The sequence below is a fragment of the Salmo salar genome, chromosome ssa06 (genome assembly GCF_905237065.1).
Source record: "Salmo salar chromosome ssa06, Ssal_v3.1, whole genome shotgun sequence".
Taxonomy (NCBI): domain Eukaryota; kingdom Metazoa; phylum Chordata; class Actinopteri; order Salmoniformes; family Salmonidae; genus Salmo; species Salmo salar.
In genome coordinates, this window is record NC_059447.1 from 75,699,010 (window position 1) to 75,717,178 (window position 18,169).

The 18,169-nt window shown below is 45.4% G+C and overlaps 1 protein-coding gene across 4 annotated transcripts; it reads left to right on the plus strand.

Moving 5' to 3' along the window:
- Positions 1 to 3,837: 3,837 nt before the first annotated feature.
- Positions 3,838 to 17,860, plus strand: LOC106608073 (echinoderm microtubule-associated protein-like 1). Of its 4 annotated transcripts, none has more exons than XM_014205753.2 (7): positions 3,838 to 4,050; positions 8,454 to 8,639; positions 12,827 to 12,971; positions 13,162 to 13,278; positions 13,827 to 13,855; positions 14,647 to 14,673; positions 16,891 to 17,860. In XM_014205753.2, the coding sequence occupies exons 1-7, from the start codon at positions 3,900 to 3,902 to the stop codon at positions 17,181 to 17,183; spliced, it is 948 nt and encodes a 315-aa protein (XP_014061228.1). In that variant the 5' UTR covers positions 3,838 to 3,899; the 3' UTR covers positions 17,184 to 17,860. The 4 variants fall into 4 exon arrangements, with proteins under 4 accessions (XP_014061228.1, XP_014061229.1, XP_014061230.1 ...); XM_014205754.2 differs by having other exon boundaries at positions 3,843 to 4,050; positions 12,830 to 12,971; XM_014205755.2 differs by lacking the exon at positions 3,838 to 4,050 and adding an exon at positions 5,614 to 6,064.
- Positions 17,861 to 18,169: the final 309 nt, after the last annotated feature.

The following is an 18,169-nucleotide window of genomic DNA, read 5'->3' on the forward strand; positions in this document are numbered from 1 at the left end:
GGCACCAGAGCTGGTTTCTAACTAGAGGTGCCACTTGGCATCAGAGGTAAAGAAGACCAAAGCACATTCTGACACAAAGTTAGGGGCAGTAGAAGTTCCACTCTAACCACTGATCCAGGGTCAGATATGTCCCCATCCCCCTGTGGTTGGAGGGTGAATCTAAGCTGATCCTACATCTGTGGTTTAGGGAGTCAAGTGTCTACTTGTCTGACTTTAGGGTTTGACGTCTGGGAGGTTGCCATGGTAACAGGGGTCACCTGAGCCCTCCCCTCATCGATCTATCCAATTAGAGGACAGAGTCACTCTACACCTGAGACGGCCTGGCTATAGGACGATAAACTTTATCTTTCTGCGGCAGTTTTCTGTCTAGTGGGGTTTTGCTGCTGATATTTTTTGTGACGTCGTATATTGTTATTTTGGATTTTGACTTAGTCACATTGTTTCATGGGAAGATTCATATGAGAGAGTTGAAGATACAGACTTGACCTGATCAGCTGTTCTGCACCATCAGCACACAGACAGACCCACCATGGCTTTACTCCCAGACGTGTATTTACAGTATTGAGCCCGTAGAGGGCACTACATGAACAGAAATTGGGTGTCCCACTGACAACTTCAGAATAGAACACCCTGGCTATGTCCCATAGCTCTTTAACATTTACTTTCCTCATCTCCTTTCATGTATGTCACAGAGGATGGGGAAATGATATAGTATAGGTGTTGTGTGATATTTAACTGTCAAACATTTAAAGTCCTATGGCAAGACAAGTGAGGAAAGGAGATGGTATATTATGTTTGGGCTATTGGGACATGGTCATGATATGTCATGTGTACGTATGGTTTCCATGGTAACATGGGTCAAATGTTCCTGACCTCTGATCTCCACCATTCCACTTCTCACTTACCCAGGAAGTGTTTTTATCTCTGCACCAATCTAAACTAATCACCTGACCAATGCCTGAAACTCTGCTTTTTGTGGTCTTCTGTATTACTGCTAAGTGTCAGCATATATTTTGATATATTTAACAATGAGGGATCTAAAAGTCTAGATATTTTTGGAGTAGATAAAGGATGTGTGTATCAGATAACTGTCACTTTGTCATGCTCTCTGAAAATCTCTTGGGTTTTTGGTAAGAATTCTAGAATCCCTGCTGATTTAATGTTCCATTGAAAGACTATTTATAAAGTTTAAGTCCTTTGTGAAAAAATCTTTCGCGTGTTCTTTATTGTGATTCTGCCATATGTTGCTTTGAAAGTTGAATGCAAAACTAACAATCAGATGGCCGTGTGTGTGTGTGTGTGTGTGTGTGTGTGTGTGTGTGTGTGTGTGTCATCGTGGCTTTCGAAGGTATACTGGTATGTAAGTTGCAACCAACGACCACAAGGTGTCAGTAGATATACTACAGGTTCAGGACACAGACTTTGGCCTCCTCTTCAGAGACATATTTCCCTCGGCCCATCTTTGTACAATGCTTAATCCGGCTCAGGGCATTAGGAATGCGCAGTGCTCTATGTGGCCAGACACTAGCACAGCATAGCTACTGATGTCCATCCCACGGACTTAGACACACAGACAGTACAGAGCGGGATCACTGAACACTACAGTGGAGGATCTGACAACTCAACAGCGCCAGCAGGCCAGAAATCGGCCCGGGCATTTCTGAAACATTGGCCCATTTTTTTTTTCTGGGCCAGTGTTTATGAAATGGGACAGCAACCAGTTATCTAAATTATGATCGTTCTGCTCCAAAATCATTATAATATTTCTTAACAGGCCCATGGGCACACGCCTTTTTCTTTTCAACCAAAATGTTTTTCTCCCATGAGCTCAGCCCACTGGCCTCAAGGTGGACCAGCCCAGTGGGCATTTGCCTGAACTGCCCTATGGCCAGTCTGTTTCTGAGTAGCACCCAGCTCATAAACCTTTATTGAAACCTTTAAACCCATTCCCATCAAGCCATCAGTCTTGGCATAAGACACCAGCAATCCTCACTCCCATCAGTACTGTAGGCCGCGAGCACCCACAATCCACTCCCATCAGTACTGTAGGCCTCCAGCACCCACAATCCACTCCCATCAGTACTGTAGGCCTCGAGCACCCACAATCCACTCCCATCAGTACTGTAGGCCTCCAGCACCCACAATCCACTCCCATCAGTACTGTAGGCCTCGAGCACCCACAATCCACTCCCAACAGTACTGTAGGCCTCCAGCACCCACAATCCACTCCCATCAGTACTGTAGGCCTCCAGCACCCACAATCCACTCCCATCAGTACTGTAGGCCTCCAGCACCCACAATCCACTCCCAACAGTACTGTAGGCCTCCAGCACCCACAATCCACTCCCATCAGTTCTGTAGGCCTCCAGCACCCACAATACACTCCCATCACTACTGTAGGCCTCCAGCACCAACAATACACTCCCATCAGTACTGTAGGGCCGCGAGCACCCACAATCCACTCCCATCAGTACTGCAGGCTGCAAGCACCCACAATCCACTCCCATCACTACTGCAAGCTGCGAGCACCCACAATCCACTCCCATCACTACTGCAAGCTGCGAGCACCCACAATCCACTCCCATCAGTACTGTAGGCCGCGAGCACCCACAATCCACTCCCATCAGTACTGTAGGCCTCCAGCACCCACAATCCACTCCCATCAGTACTGTAGGCCTCCAGCACCCACAATCCACTCCCAACAGTACTGTAGGCCTGCTATTAGAAAAGGAAAGGCTGGGTGGCTTCTATGGGGGACAGTTACGCAGTTATGAGGGTGACCGGTACCGGCGGTATCACAGGTCTTATGGAAGGAAGGTGATGCCACTACGTGTGTGTGTGCAATACTATCTGGAACTAACTACGCTACATCAGCAGTGGGCAGGACAAACACTGATACTGTGCAGTGCAGCACACTGGGATGGCAGACCATCTGCTGGAATACCAATCTAGTAAAGTGCAAAATAGACAAAGGAAGAAGCTTACTCTAGGTCTTATTGGTGAGGCCCTTGCTGTGCCCTAATGCCCTTTCATCTGTTGTTCAACTCTTCCTTTACTGCACAGTAGGATATACTTACCCCTAGACACTGATAAGGTATGTTTGAGTGTTTCCACCCTGATGATTAAGGATAGGATTGGGGAGGGTTAGAGCTGATCGTAGATCAGTGGGTAACTTTTATCCGGAGCTGCCTTCCCCATAATTATAGTTAACATGGTCAGCTTATTGTCCCTGTGATGCCTTTAATTAATGAATTAAAGTTTCCCTCCTAATCTTCTGTAGCTCATCAGCTCTACTAGGCCTACGATGCAGCAGCCTGACCAGCTGGCAGTCTGATGCAAGCACTTTGCTTTAGTGTGGGTGGATGGATACATCTTTTGAAAACATCAGCAGTTCGGTATCAGTACAAGACCAATACATCTTTGTTGAGGAATATGAATTGTGTGTTTAACTATTCTCACTTTGGCTCTGAGAGCGTTGTTACACAAACCCAGGTAGTCATAGCAACCCCTGCCCGCATCTCTGGTGGAAGCTGAAGTTAACCTGTTTGAGACCAAGTGCCCTCTCACCTCTCTCCCCTCTCTCCCTTCCTGCACTCCACTCCTCTACCTTCCTCCCCCTCTTCTTCCATCACTCCACTATGCTGTCGTTCTTGGCTGAGGGCTTGAGATGGCTTACCAGGGCATTTTAATCTCTCCTTAATGACATCATCTTCCCACCCATCTCCCTCTAGGCTCCATCTACACTCCTCTGGCTCTGGAACCAGGGATGAAAGAGGGAGGGAGGGAGGGAAGCGGATAAGGGAAGGTGATTGACTGAGCTCAGTGGAAGAGGAGGAGTGTATGCAACCCTTTTGTAGGATCACACCCTCACACACTCGCACACACAGAGGTGGGTAGGCATGGCGTCTGGGACGTCGATGGAGGACAGTCCCATGGAGGAGTTGGTGGACCAGGGGTTGGGGATGGAGGAGACGGGACTGAGGAGGCCCTCTCTTCGGGAGACCTACCACCATGACTCCCTGCTGGCTCCAGACACAGACTTCATGACCGGTACTGTATGTGTGGGGGATGGCGGGGTGGGGTACAATTCATATAGGTAAAGTAACGAAGATTCCTCTGAACATACATTATTTGGGGGGGGGCAATTCCTATCACTACAAAGTTTTACTTTACTTCTAGTAATTTGGGGCCTGATTGTGTGATGGGGGGGTATTGGTGTCTGTCAGAGGGTTTGTGTGGGTATGCAAAGAGGGTGGTGAATTTGGGATATGAATAGACATGTTCATTCTGCCATTCTCAAAGCACACCATCTTGGAAAGGAGAATACCAAATGACTGCCCTCTACATCAACATCATCGCTATAGGCCTATGGTTTTGTAAATGTTTGTTTTAGGGTTGTTTCTATGTTGTGTAGTGGGATTCTATTACATATTCCTGTTAGCTTGAGCGTGTGTGTGTGTGTGTGTGTGTGTGTGTGTGTGTGTGTGTGTGTGTGTGTGTGTGTGTGTGTGAAGGCTGTGTGTGTGTGTGAAGTGTGTGTGTGTGTGAAGGCTGTGTGTGTAGGGTGTGTGTGTAGGCTGTGCGTATGTGTGTGAAGGCTGGGTTTGTATAGCTGAGTTAGTGCAGCAATAGAGATTTGAGCTGGGTGCTACTAATTCCCTTTTCCAGGGCTGGGATTACAGGCTATTCTAATCCCAATCCCACATTAGGTTTCTGGAGGTGGCACAGGCCTGATGTCACAGCCAAAAACAGGAAGAGAAACACTAAGTCAGAGAGTACACCGGGTCACAATGCCAAATATAGAAGACTACGCTTATCTGCATATATGGCTTGACTATGCCTAAAATAACCTGTATTCGCTAAGTGCTATGGTATATCCTCACATATTCACTCTCCTAAATAAATGAGATGTGTTGACACTTGGCATGGTTTGTCAGTCACTGCTGGTGTATTAGCATGTGTTGTGTGTCACGTTCAGCCTCCATCAGTCAGAGTGGCCTGTACTATTGTAAATAAAAGACTGAAGAGCGGATGATCAATGAGCTGGACAAGCTTCTTACAGGAGAACAATACAAGGCCATGCAACCTGTCTCTCTCTCTCTGTGTGTTCTTACTTTACATCTCTATTTGTGTCTAACTCTCTCTCTCTGTCATCTTTCTCTCTCCATCTGTATTATTTTCTCTCTCTCTTTCTGTCCCCCTCTCCCTCTCTCTTCCTCTCCTCTCTCTCTTTCTGTCCGCCTCTTCCTCTCTTCCTTTCTATCTCTCTCTCTCTCTTTCTGTCCACTTCTCTCTCCCTCCCTTTCTATTTCCCTCTTTATCAGCTCTCTATCTTTCTGTCCACCTCTCCCTCTATCTCTTCCTCTTTCTGTCTGTCAGTCTGACAGAAGGTTAATCAGGGTGGGGGTGGGGTTGCTCGTGCCAAAGAGGCTCAGTCTGAGGGATTATCATTGTGCTATTGTATAAACACACACACACACACACACACACACACACGCACACACCCCTACACACACACACACATGCACACACCCCTACACACACACACATGCACACGCTATCTCAGATCAAGGCTTGAAGCAATGTTGTAAACATCACCATGCCACACAACGGCAGACACCACCCAGAGAGAGAGGGAGCGTGATAAAGGAGAGACCGAGAGAAAAAACCCTTAATAATGTTTCATAATCTCACCATGGACTCAGTCTTTGTGACCTGGATTTGATGCTGTTACAGAGGAAAACAGGACAGGAAGAGAGGAGAGAACAGTTGTTGTGATATACATATTGTGATCTTGGTGTGAGGCTGGTTAGAGCGGAGAGGAAGGGAGAAGAGCTCCGTGCGCGTTCTACTGTGTGACACAACTGGAACAGAGGATGGAACAGTGGAGATGAGAACACCAGCCAGTGGAACACAAAGAGAGAGAGAGAGCTGGCAATCACTAGGATGGAGGAAGATATTGTCTGTCAGACAGTGGAAGATAGGAGGAGTTCTGGAGTGGAGGAAGGGTTACCCAGTATGAGGAATCTTTATGACAACTCCTCACTGCACAGGGTTTCCAAAGGTATACAACAGCTTCTGTTCTTTTTGTTTACCATTCCACCAGTCACTTCCTAGCATCACTCTCATAGGGATTACAGTCTACTAATAGGACACAGATGGCACCTATTGTCTTGGTCTTTGTAGTAGCAGATGTATTTAATTTGATCTCTGTGGTCGTACTTTCATATGGTTTAGTAAACATTTTATATATATATATATATATACTGCTCAAAAAAATAAAGGGAACACTTAAACAACACAATGTAACCCCAAGTCAATCACACTTCTGTGAAATCAAACTGTCCACTTAGGAAGCAACACTGATTGACAATAAATTTCACATGCTGTTGTGCAAATGGAATAGACAACAGGTGGAAATTATAGGTAATTAGCAAGACACCCCCAATAAAGGAGTGGTTCGGCAGGTGGGGACCACAGACAACTTCTCAGTTCCTATGCTTCCTGGCTGATGTTTTGGTCACTTTTGAATGCTGGCGGTGCTTTCACTCTAGTGGTAGCATGAGACGGAGTCTACAACCCACACAAGTGGCTCAGGTAGTGCAGCTCATCCAGGATGGCACATCAATGCGAGCTGTGGCAAGAAGGTTTGCTGTGTCTGTCAGCGTAGTGTCCAGAGCATGGAGGCGCTACCAGGAGACAGGCCAGTACATCAGGAGACGTGGAGGAGGCCATAGGAGGGCAACAACCCAGCAGCAGGACCGCTACCTCCGCCTTTGTGCAAGGAGGAGCAGGAGGAACACTGCCAGAGCCCTGCAAAATGACCTCCAGCAGGCCACAAATGTGCATGTGTCTGCTCAAACGGTCAGAAACAGACTCCATGAGGGTGGTATGAGGGCCCGACGTCCACAGGTGGGGGTTGTGCTTACAGCCCAACACCGTGCAGGACGCTTGGCATTTGCCAGAGAACACCAAGATTGGCAAATTCGCCACTGGCGCCCTGTGCTCTTCACAGATGAAAGCAGGTTCACACTGAGCACGTGACAGACGTGACAGAGTCTGGAGACGCCGTGGAGAACGTTCTGCTGCCTGCAACATCCTCCAGCATGACCGGTTTGGCGGTGGGTCAGTCATGGTGTGGGGTGGCATTTCTTTGGGGGGCCGCACAGCCCTCCATGTGCTCGCCAGAGGTAGCCTGACTGCCATTAGGTACCGAGATGAGATCCTCAGACCCCTTGTTAGACCATATGCTGGTGTGGTTGGCCCTGGGTTTCTCCTAATGCAAGACAATGCTAGACCTCATGTGGTTGGAGTGTGTCAGCAGTTCCTGCAAGAGGAAGGCATTGATGCTATGGACTGGCCCGCCCGTTCCCCAGACCTGAATCCAATTGAGCACATCTGGGACATCATGTCTCGATCCATCCACCAACGCCGCGTTGCACCACAGACTGTCCAGGAGTTGGCGGATGCTTTAGTCCAGGTCTGGGAGGAGATCCCTCAGGAGACCATCCTCCACCTCATCAGGAGCATGCCCAGGCGTTGTAGGGAGGTCATACAGGCACGTGGAGGCCACACACACTACTGAGCCTCATTTTGACTTGTTTTAAGGACATTACATCAAAGTTGGATCAGCCTGTAGTGTGGTTTTCCACTTTAATTTTGAGTGTGACTCCAAATCCAGACCTCCATGGGTTGATAAATTGGATTTCCATTGATTATTTTTGTGTGATTTTGTTGTCAGCACATTCAACTATGTAAAGAAAAAAGTATTTAATAAGATTATTTCTTTCATTCAGATCTAGGATGTGTTGTTTAAGTGTTCCCTTTATTTTTTTGAACAGTATATATATACAAAATTATGCAATTTATTAGGAGTGTTCTTCCTATTGATGTAATTTATAGAATATTGTCTCTTGGTTTTTATCCGAATGATGTGTGTCTGTGGCATGTGTGTGTGGTGTTTGTTATGTGTGAATTATAGTGCACGTGCTTTTGTTTGTTTCAGCTTTTATGTCTACAGTATTTATGTTACTGTGTAAGGTGTCTGTGATATGTGAAAAATTCTGTTTGAGTCTGGGACTGGTAAGTCTGTTTGATGAATCTGTGTGAATATTCAGTCTGTATGAGTCTGTGACTCTGTTCAGTCTATTTTAATGAATCTGTGACTCTATTCAGAGTCTGTTTGATGAGTCTATATCAATCACCTGGAAGCATCAGTAACTCTGTGTGTGTGTGTGTGTGTGCTAACATGGTCTTGAATTGCCCAATGGGCAGTGGCTTTAGCTCACTGGGCTAAGACAGTGTTAGTGGCGCTGGTTGGGTACAAATGGCTTTAGCTGTCTATGTTACCGTAGCTTGGTGGCATGCGGGATGGATATAGTGGACCATCTGACGTACCTGAAGCAGTGGCTTTAGCTCAGTGGGCTAACTCTGTGTGTGGTTGTGCTCCCCAGATGACCGCAGCTCTGCAGCGAGCGGGATAGATGTAGCAGACCGCCTGACATACCTGGAGCAGCGGATGCAGATGCAGGATGATGAGATCCAGCTTCTGAAGATGGCCCTGGCAGACATCCTCAAGAGACTCAACATCTCAGAGGAACACCAGGCCACCAACGCCAAGAAAGGACCTGCTGAGAAAGGTACACACACATAGTGGGGTCCGAAATGATTGACATCCTTGATAAAGATGAGCAATAATGACTGTATAAAATAAACAATTCAAATAATGAGCTATATTGTATGCAAAAAGAATTTGGGAAATTATATTATTTTATACTAATACAATTGCTCAGAGAAAGAGATTATGTTTAACTAGTAATCCTTTTTTTTCTTCTCAAAATGGTAGGAGTCAAAATGATTGACACCCCTAAGGATTCTTTATGAATAAAGTAGTCAAACGTTTTCTATTTGGTCCCATATTCCTAGCAAGCAATGACTACATCATGCTTGTGACTCTACAAACTTGTTGAATGTATTTGCAGTTTGTTTTGGTTGTGTTTCAGATTATTTTGTGCCCAATTAGTAAATCATGTATTGTGTCATTTTGGAGTCACTTTTACTATAAATAAGAATAGAATATGTTTCTGAAGACATCTAAATTAATGTAGATGCTACCATGATTACAGGTCATCCTTAATGAATCGGGAATAAGGATGAGTGAGAAAGTTAGAGGGTCAAAGATCATACCCCCAAGACATGCTAACATTTCACCATTACCAATAACAGAGGAGGTTAGCATGTCTTGGGAGTATGATCTTTGACGCTCTGTAACTTTCTCACTTATCATTATTTATGATTAATTCATGATTAGCCATAATCATGTTAGCATCCACATTAATGTAGAAGTGTTTAGAAAGATATTCTATTCTTATTTACAATCGTCTGAGACCAGCCACCCAGACAGCTGATGAAACTGAGGAGTATTTCTGTCTGTAATAAAGCCATATTGTGGGGAAAAACAAATTCTGATTGGTTGGGCCTTGCTCCCCAATGGATGGCCCCTGCCCGGTCATGTCAAATCCATAGACTAGGGCCTAATGAATTTATTTCAATTGACTGATTTCCTTATATGAACTGTAACTCGGTAAAATTGTTTGAATTGTTGAATGTTTTGTTTATATTTTTGTAAATGCTACATGGTTGAGCATACTGCCAAATTCTTTAAAACAACGTTGGAGGTGGCTTATAGTAGAGAAATTAACATAAAATTATCTGGCAACAGCTCTGGTGGACCTTCCTGCAGTCAGCAAGCCAGTTGCACGCTCCCTCAACTTGAGACATCTGTGGCATTGTGTTGTGTGACAAAACTGCACATTTTAGAGTGGCCTTTTATTGTCCACAGCACAAGGTGCACCTGTGTAATGATCATGCTGTTTAATCAGCTTCTTGATATGCCACACCTGTTAGGTGGATGGATTATCTTGGCAAAGGAGAAATGCTCACTAACAGGGATGTAACCAAATTTCTGCACCAAATTTGGGGAAATAAGCTTTTTGTGGCATTTTTTTTTCAGCTCATGAAACATGGGACCAACACTTTACATGTTGCGTTTATATTTTTGTTCAGTATATACAGTGCCTTCGGAAATTATTCAGACCCCTTGACTTTTTCCACATTTTGTTAGGCTACAGCCTTATTCTAAAATGCATCAAATTGTTTTTTTCCTCAACAATCTACACACAATACCCCATTATGACAAAGCAAAAACTGGTTTTTAGACATTTTTGCTCATTTATTTAAAATAAAAAACATATCACATTTACATAAGTATTCAGACCCTTTACTCAGTACTTTGTTGAACCACCTTTCGCAGCGATTACAGCCTTGAGTCTTCTTGGGTATGACACTACAAGCTTGACAAGCCTGTATTTGGGGAGTTTCTCCCATTCTTCTCTGCAGATCCTCTCAAGCTCTGTCAGGTTAGATGAGGAGCGTCTCTGCACAGCTATTTTCAGGTCTCTCCAGAGATGATTGATCGGGTTCAAGTCCGGGCTCTGGCTGGGCCACTCAAGGACATTCAGAGACTTGTCCCGAAGCCACTCCTGTGTTGTTTTGGCTGTGTGCTTAGGGTTGTTGTCCTTCGCCCCAGTCTGAGGTCCTGAGAGCTCTAGAGCAGGTTTTCATCAAGGATCTCTCTGTACTTTGCTCAGTTCATCTTTCCCTCGATCCTGACTAGTCTCCCAGTCCCTGCCACTGAAAAACATCCCCACAGCATGATGCTGCCACCACTATGCTTCACCGTAGGGATGGTGCCAGTTTTCCTCCAGATGTGACGCTTGGCATTCAGGCCAAAGAGTTCAATCTTGGTTTCATCAGACCAGAGAATCTTCGTATTATTCTGTACGTAACTCTGTGACACTCCATATAGTCTCAATGGGGGTGCCACAGGGTTCAAATCTCGGGCAGACTCTCTTCTCTGTACACCATTCTGTATACTTCTGGCCCTTCTTTGGACACTGTGTTAACTAACCTCCAGACGAGCTTCAATGCCATACAACTCTCCTTCCGTGGCCTCCAACTGCTCTTAAATGCAAGTAAAACTAAATGCATGCTCTTCAACCGATCGCTGCCCGCACCTGCCTGCCCGTCCAGTATCACTACTCTGGACGGTTCTGACTTAGACTATGTGGACAACTACAAATACCTAGGTGTCTGGTTAGACTGTAAACTCTCCTTCCAGACTCACATTAAGCATCTCCAATCCAAAATTAAACCTAGAATCGGCTTTCTATTTAGCCAACAAAGCATCCTTCACTCATGCTGCCAAACATACCCTCTTTAAACTGACCATCCTACCGATCCTCGACTTCGGCGATGTCATTTACAAAATAGCCTCCAACACTCTACTCAACAAACTGGATGCAGTCTATCACAGTGCCATCCGTTTCGTCACCAAAGCCTCATACACTACCCACCACTGCGACCTGTATGCTCTCGTTGGCTGGCCCTCGCTTAATACTCGTCGCCAAACCCACTGGCTCCAGGTCATCTACAAGTCTCTGCTAGGTAAAGCCCCGCCTTATCTCAGCTCACTGGTCACCATAGCAGCACCCACCCGTAGCACGCGCTCCAGCAGGTATATCTCACTGGTCACCCCCAAAGCCAATTCTTCCTTTGGCTGCCTTTCCTTCCAGTCCTCTGCTGCCAATGACTGGAATGAACTGCAAAAATCACTGAAGCTGGAGACTCATATCTCCCTCACTAGCTTTAAGCACCAGCTGTCAGAGCAGCTCATAGATCACTGCACCTGTACATAGCCCATCTGTCAATAACCCATCCAACTACCTCATCCCCATACTGTATTTATTTATCTTTCTCCTTTGCACCCCAGTATCTCTACTTGCACATTCATCTTCTGCACATCTACCATTCCAGTGTTTAATTGCTATATTGTAATTACTTCGCCACCATGGCCTATTTATTGTCTTACCTCCCTTATCCTAACTCATTTGCACACACTGTATATAGATTTTTTTCTACTGTATTATTGACTGTATGTTTGTTTATCCCATGTGTAACTCTGTTGTATGTGTCGCACTGCTTTGCTTTATCTTGGCCAGGTCGCAGTTGTAAATGAGAACTTGTTCTCAACTAGCCTGGTTAAATAAAGGGGAAAAATAAATAAATAAATAGTATGATACTGTATGTTACATTGTTAGGTTACATTATGAATGGAATAGGGGTCACACAATATCATATGAATTAGAGGAAGTACAGTATCATGCTTCTTACCCAGTCGTACAATAGCACGAATTGGATGATGTAACTTACATAGATCTTGGAGGATGTATAGTATTATGCGTCTTTCTCTGAGACCAAGTTGCTTGTTGCGTCATAACATCAAAGGAGAATTATGGGGAGAATTAGATCGAATCCCCGAGCTGACAAGGTAAAAATCTGTCGTTCTGCCCCTGAACAAGGCAGTTAACCCACTGTTCCTAGGCCGTCATTGAAAATAAGAATTTGTTCTTAACTGACTGGCCTAGTTAAATAACGGTTAATTAAAAAAAATAAGACAAAGGTTAGGTGAATTTACGTGAAAGGTTAAGTGAATTGGGTTTGGTTTCGAATTAGGGTAAGCTAAAATGCTACAGTTGTCCCCAACACACAACCTTTGGATTGATAGACAGTCGTTGATTACACCCACCCATCCTTCACAACCAACCACCCTACTTTTGTTTCTGTCTAAAGTAACAAAATCATTAGTACATCAGTATCCTATGTCTTGGAGGTACTCAGAAATGTGTATAGTATGTTTTCTATGGCTCTGAGGCAATGCTACATACACAAACACACCCTCCTCACCCACATTTCCCCTATGCACCAGCAGCTAGGCCTGTGTCTCTGGCCCTGCCGTCCAGACCATCAATGAACAACCTTGCCTCTCTGAAGAAAAGCTCCACAAGCTCTACAATGCCCTCTACCTCCACCGCACGGAACTACAGCCCCTTACCAGGAGCATCAGCCAAGAGGTACAGTACACAATCACTAACAGTCACCTGCAAACACAGAGAGGTACAGTATGATTACTAAACCTCTACAGTAACTCTAGCTAGATACATTTCAACAAATGAATCATACACTTGCTGTTGTTCCACTCTCTCTAACGTCTCTCTCCCCCACCTCTCTCTTTTTTCTCCCCCCTCCCCCTTTCTCCCTCAGTGGTGTGAAGAGTTCAGCAGGCAGTTTGAAGGACTGTACCTCTAAGACAGCTCGGCCCGGCCCCCGACCTGGCCCCTCAGGCTCTACAGCGGCCCCCGGCAGTAAGAAAGCCGATAGGTAGGTTAGTAGGCAGATACTGCACAGGAACCTAGACGTCAGTGTCAGTAAAAGAGAAGGGGTGTTTAAATGTGTTCTGAACATAGCCACGGAAAGTAAGGGTGATGAGAGGGCTGTAGCATGCCCTGAAACAAATCACAAGACATTTTTGTTGGGATTTCTCACAACAGTAGTGCACTGGGCCTTTATAAGTCCTGCATTAGCAGCAGCCCCATGCCCAAACATCTTCCCGTGGCTAGAACTGTTCTGTACTGAGTCGATAAGGCTCTTACGTAGTTTCAAATACATCCCTACAGCAGGAGTCACAACTCTGGTCCTTGAAGGTCTGCTGGTTTTCATCCTTGTTCGTCAATCAGACACTGGTTTATATCTGTGTCTGGGTAACCTGGTGTAAAAACTAAAAGCATCAGGACTGTGGCCCTCGTGGACTGGAGTTGTCCATCCTTGTTATAGACGAGCGGGAGATTGAGAATAGACGTGAGATTGAGAATAATTTCCATGCTTGTGGGATGGGGCCTAACTTCTCCTTTCTCACTCTCTTCTTGCAGCAAAACCAAGGAGCCTACAGCCAGTGTAGGTAAGATCATTATTTAATGTCTACTGTAGTGTGCTCTTCCCACTAGCAGGGAGCAGCACTAAGATGGACAACAGGTCTTGGGTAGAGTAATGGCCAGGTTGAATGATTTTTTGGGGGGATTTAACCTTTATTTAAGGTTAATGAAATGGAAAACAAGCTGTTGGTTAGATTGATCCTACTGTAACATACCATTGATAAATGCCAGTGGTGGAAAAAGTACATACTTGAGTAAAAGTAAAGATAACTTCATAGAAAATGACTAAGTAATTACTAAGTAAAAGTGAAAGTCACCCAGTAAAATATTACTTGAGTAAAAGTATTTGGTTTTAAATATAATTAAGTATCAAACGTAAATGTATACATATACTAAATGTATGCTAATATATACTTAAGTATTAAAAGTAAAAATTATTTCAAATTCCTTATACTAAGAAAACCAGACAGCACAATTTTCTTTTTTTTTATTTACGAATGACCAGGGATGTTCTCTTGATAAGTGCATGAATTGGACCATTTTCCTGCCCTGCTAAGCATTGAAAATGTAATGAGTACTTTTGTGTGTCAGGGAAAATGTATGGAGAAAAACTACATTATTTTCTTTAGGAATGTAGTGAAGTAAAAGTTGACAAAAATATATAAATAGTAAAGTACAGATACCCCCAAAAACGACTTAAGTAGTACTTGAAAGTATTTTTACTTAAGTAATTTACACCACTGACAAATGGTTAGAGTGGCTACTATAACTCCCACATAGTGACCTGCTCTCTCTGTTCTGTGTTTGTTGTCTACAGGGTCGAGGCGTGTGACACACTGTAAAGGTAGACCTCAGTCCAACCTCCTGGAATAACATTCTTAACCTCAACTGGATATGTCTTAGTCTAGCTCTCCTAGTAATGGCTGGAATGGAGCCAATGAAATGGTATCAAACAACTGGTTTCCATGTTGTTGATACCGTTCCATTGACTTCATTCCAGCCATTACTTTAAGCCGTCCTCCCTCAGCAGCCTCCACTGAGTTCTACATACTATGACTGTATTCTCCACCGCCTGTTACTGATCCCATGCATTATCTATCTCAGAAGAGACAACGTCTGTCAAGTTTGTCAAGTTTATGGAATAATATCTACTAAAAGCTCAAATCTAATCTGTGGCATATACATCTTCTGGTTTCTAAAGTACAAGTAAGCACTGTATTTGAACACTTGTTTTATCCTTGTCTCTCATTTTCTCACCATGTATCATCATGACTTCTCTTCCCTTCCCATTCCCTCTCCACGACACATCCACACCTTTCCCTCCCACTTCAACACTTCAACCCCTCACCACTTCAATCCCTCACCACCTCCTCACACCTCAACCCCTCAACACTTCAACCCCTCAACACTTCAACCCCTCACCACCTCAACCCCTCACCACCTCCTCACACCTCAACCCCTCACCACCTCAACACTTCAACACCTCACCACTTCAACACTTCACCACCTCCTCACACTTCAACACTACACCACCTCACCACCTCAACCCCTCACCACCTCCTCACACCTCAACCCCTCACTACTTCAACACTTCACCACCTCAACACTTCAACCCTCACCACCTCAACACTTCAACCCCTCACCACCTCAACCCCTCACCACTTCAACCTTCACCACCTCAACACTTCAACCCCTCACCACCTCAACACTTCAACCCCTCACCACCTCCTCACACCTCAACCCCTCACCACTTCAACACTTCAACCCCTCACCACTTCAACCCCTCACCACCTCCTCACACCTCAACCCCTCAACACTTCAACCCCTCACCACCTCAACCCCTCACCACCTCAACCCCTCACCACCTCCTCACACCTCAACCCCTCACTACTTCAACACTTCACCACCTCAACACTTCAACCCCTCACCACCTCAACCCCTCACCACCTCAACCCCTCACCACCTCCTCACACCTCAACCCCTCATCACCTCAACACTTCAACCCCTCACCACTTCAACACTTCACCCCTCAACCCCTCACCACCTCCTCACACTTCAACACTTCACCACCTCACCACCTCAACCCCTCACCACCTCCTCACACCTCAACCCCTCACCACTTCAACCTTCACCACCTCAACACTTCAACCCCTCACCACCTCAACACTTCAACCCCTCACCACCTCAACCCCTCACCACCTCCTCACACCTCAACCCCTCACCACCTCAACACTTCAACCCCTCACCACCTCAACACTTCAACCCCTCACCACCTCAACACTTCAACCCCTCACCACCTCAACACTTCACCACCTCACCACCTCAACACTTCAACCCCTCACCACCTCAACACTTCAACCCCTCACCACCTCCTCACACCTCAACCCTTCACCACTTCACCACCTCAACACTTCAACCCCTCACCACCTCCTCGCACCCCAACACTTCAATCCCTCACCACCTCAACCCCTCACCACCTCAACACTTCAACCCCTCAACACTTCACCACCTCAATTCAACCCCTCACCACCTCCTCGCACCTCAACACTTCAACCCCTCAACACTTCAACCCCTCAACACTTCAACACTTCACCACCTCAACACTTCAACCCCCACCACCTCCTCGCACCCCAACACTTCAACCTCTCACCACCTCAATGCTTCCACCCCTCACAACCTCCTCACACCCCAATACTTCAACCCGACCACCTCCTCACACCCCAACACTACAACCCCTGTCCACCTCCTCACACCCCAACACTTCAACCCAACCACCTCCTCACACCCCAACACTACAACCCCTGTCCACCTCCTCACACCTCAACACTTCAACCCCTCACCACCTCCTCGCACCTCAACACTTCAACACTTCAACCCCTCACCACCTCAACACTTCACCACCTCAACCCCCCACCACCTCCTCACACCCCAACACTTCAACCCCTCACCACCTGCTCCCTCACACCCCAACACTTCAACCCCTCACCATCTGCTCACACTAACATACCTCACTTCATTCCCTACTTTCACCCTCAACCCCTCATTTCACCTCTTCACTTAGTGACTATGCAGATCTATCTGAGCCCCCAAACAAAAAGGACTGGGTCTTCTGAAGTGGCCAAATCAGCCCCCACGGTCCCCAACTCCAGACCAACCAGAACCAGCACCCCCCCTCAGACCAAAGGAGTCCCCCTGACCTCCGACCGGACCAAGCCCAAGACACGCAAAACACCCCCTGCCTTCACCCTCCCCCTGCAGAAAAGCACCAATCAAAATACGTATTCTCCTCTGGACACGTTCAATTACAAAAGCCCCCTCAAATCACCAAGCCATTACTTCCAGATCTGTTACTAGGCAATAGAGTAGGCTATGAGGATGTAGAAGGTGCTCCTAAACACAGGTCTAGGGTCAGATATTGTTCTAATCCTCATAATGGTTATGGTTGGAGGTTGGGTAATCTGATCCTAGATCTGTGGTTAAGGGCAACGTATATTTGGGCTATTACAAGTGTAGGCCTGTAAGAGAAATCGGTTTTCCAAATGTTGTAAAATGTATACCAATGTGAGGTATTTACTGTAGAAGTGGAGGTTGTCTTTAGTAATGTTTGAGATGGACTGATAGTTACGAAGTTTGGCTTTGAGGTTTTTGTATGACCAGAAAAGAGAATAGTGAGTTTATTTGATTGTTTTTGTTGAATTTCCTAGCACCATCAGTGACCATAGTCCTCTTCACTTTGTTCTCTGTAATTTCTTACATATTTCTGTCTCTGTCAACTGGAAGCCTCTATTTTTTCTGCTGTTTCTTTGTCTTAATGTCATTTACGTTTTACATTTGAGTAATTTAGCAGACACTCATATCCAGGTTCGTTTGTTTTGTAGCTTTATGTCAGTAAAATATGGATGTATGCGTTTTCATTGAAATCTCCCTGACTTTGGGTGGGATGTACAGTATGAGTGAATTCTCTTATTCGATTTCTGCGTGTATCTCTGTCTCTGTTGACAGCCATTAATAAACATTTCAGTGATCACCTGCTTCGACTACTTTTTCTTTCTCCTTTCTCTTACAACACAAATGTTTAAAGTAATTTAGCAGACGCTCTTATCCAGAGCGACTTACAGGAGAAATTAGGGTTAAGTGCCTTGCTCAAGGGCACGTTGTCAGATTTTTCATCTAGTCGGCTCAGGGATTCAAACCAGTGACCTTTCAGTTACTGGCCCAACACTCTTAACTGTTAGGCTACCTGGCGCCCCCTACAGCCTGCTGTAATAATAACAATGTAATAACAAATGATTACAAGATATGTCCATGGTGTTTGGAGTTCTACTCTGTGTGTGTGTGTG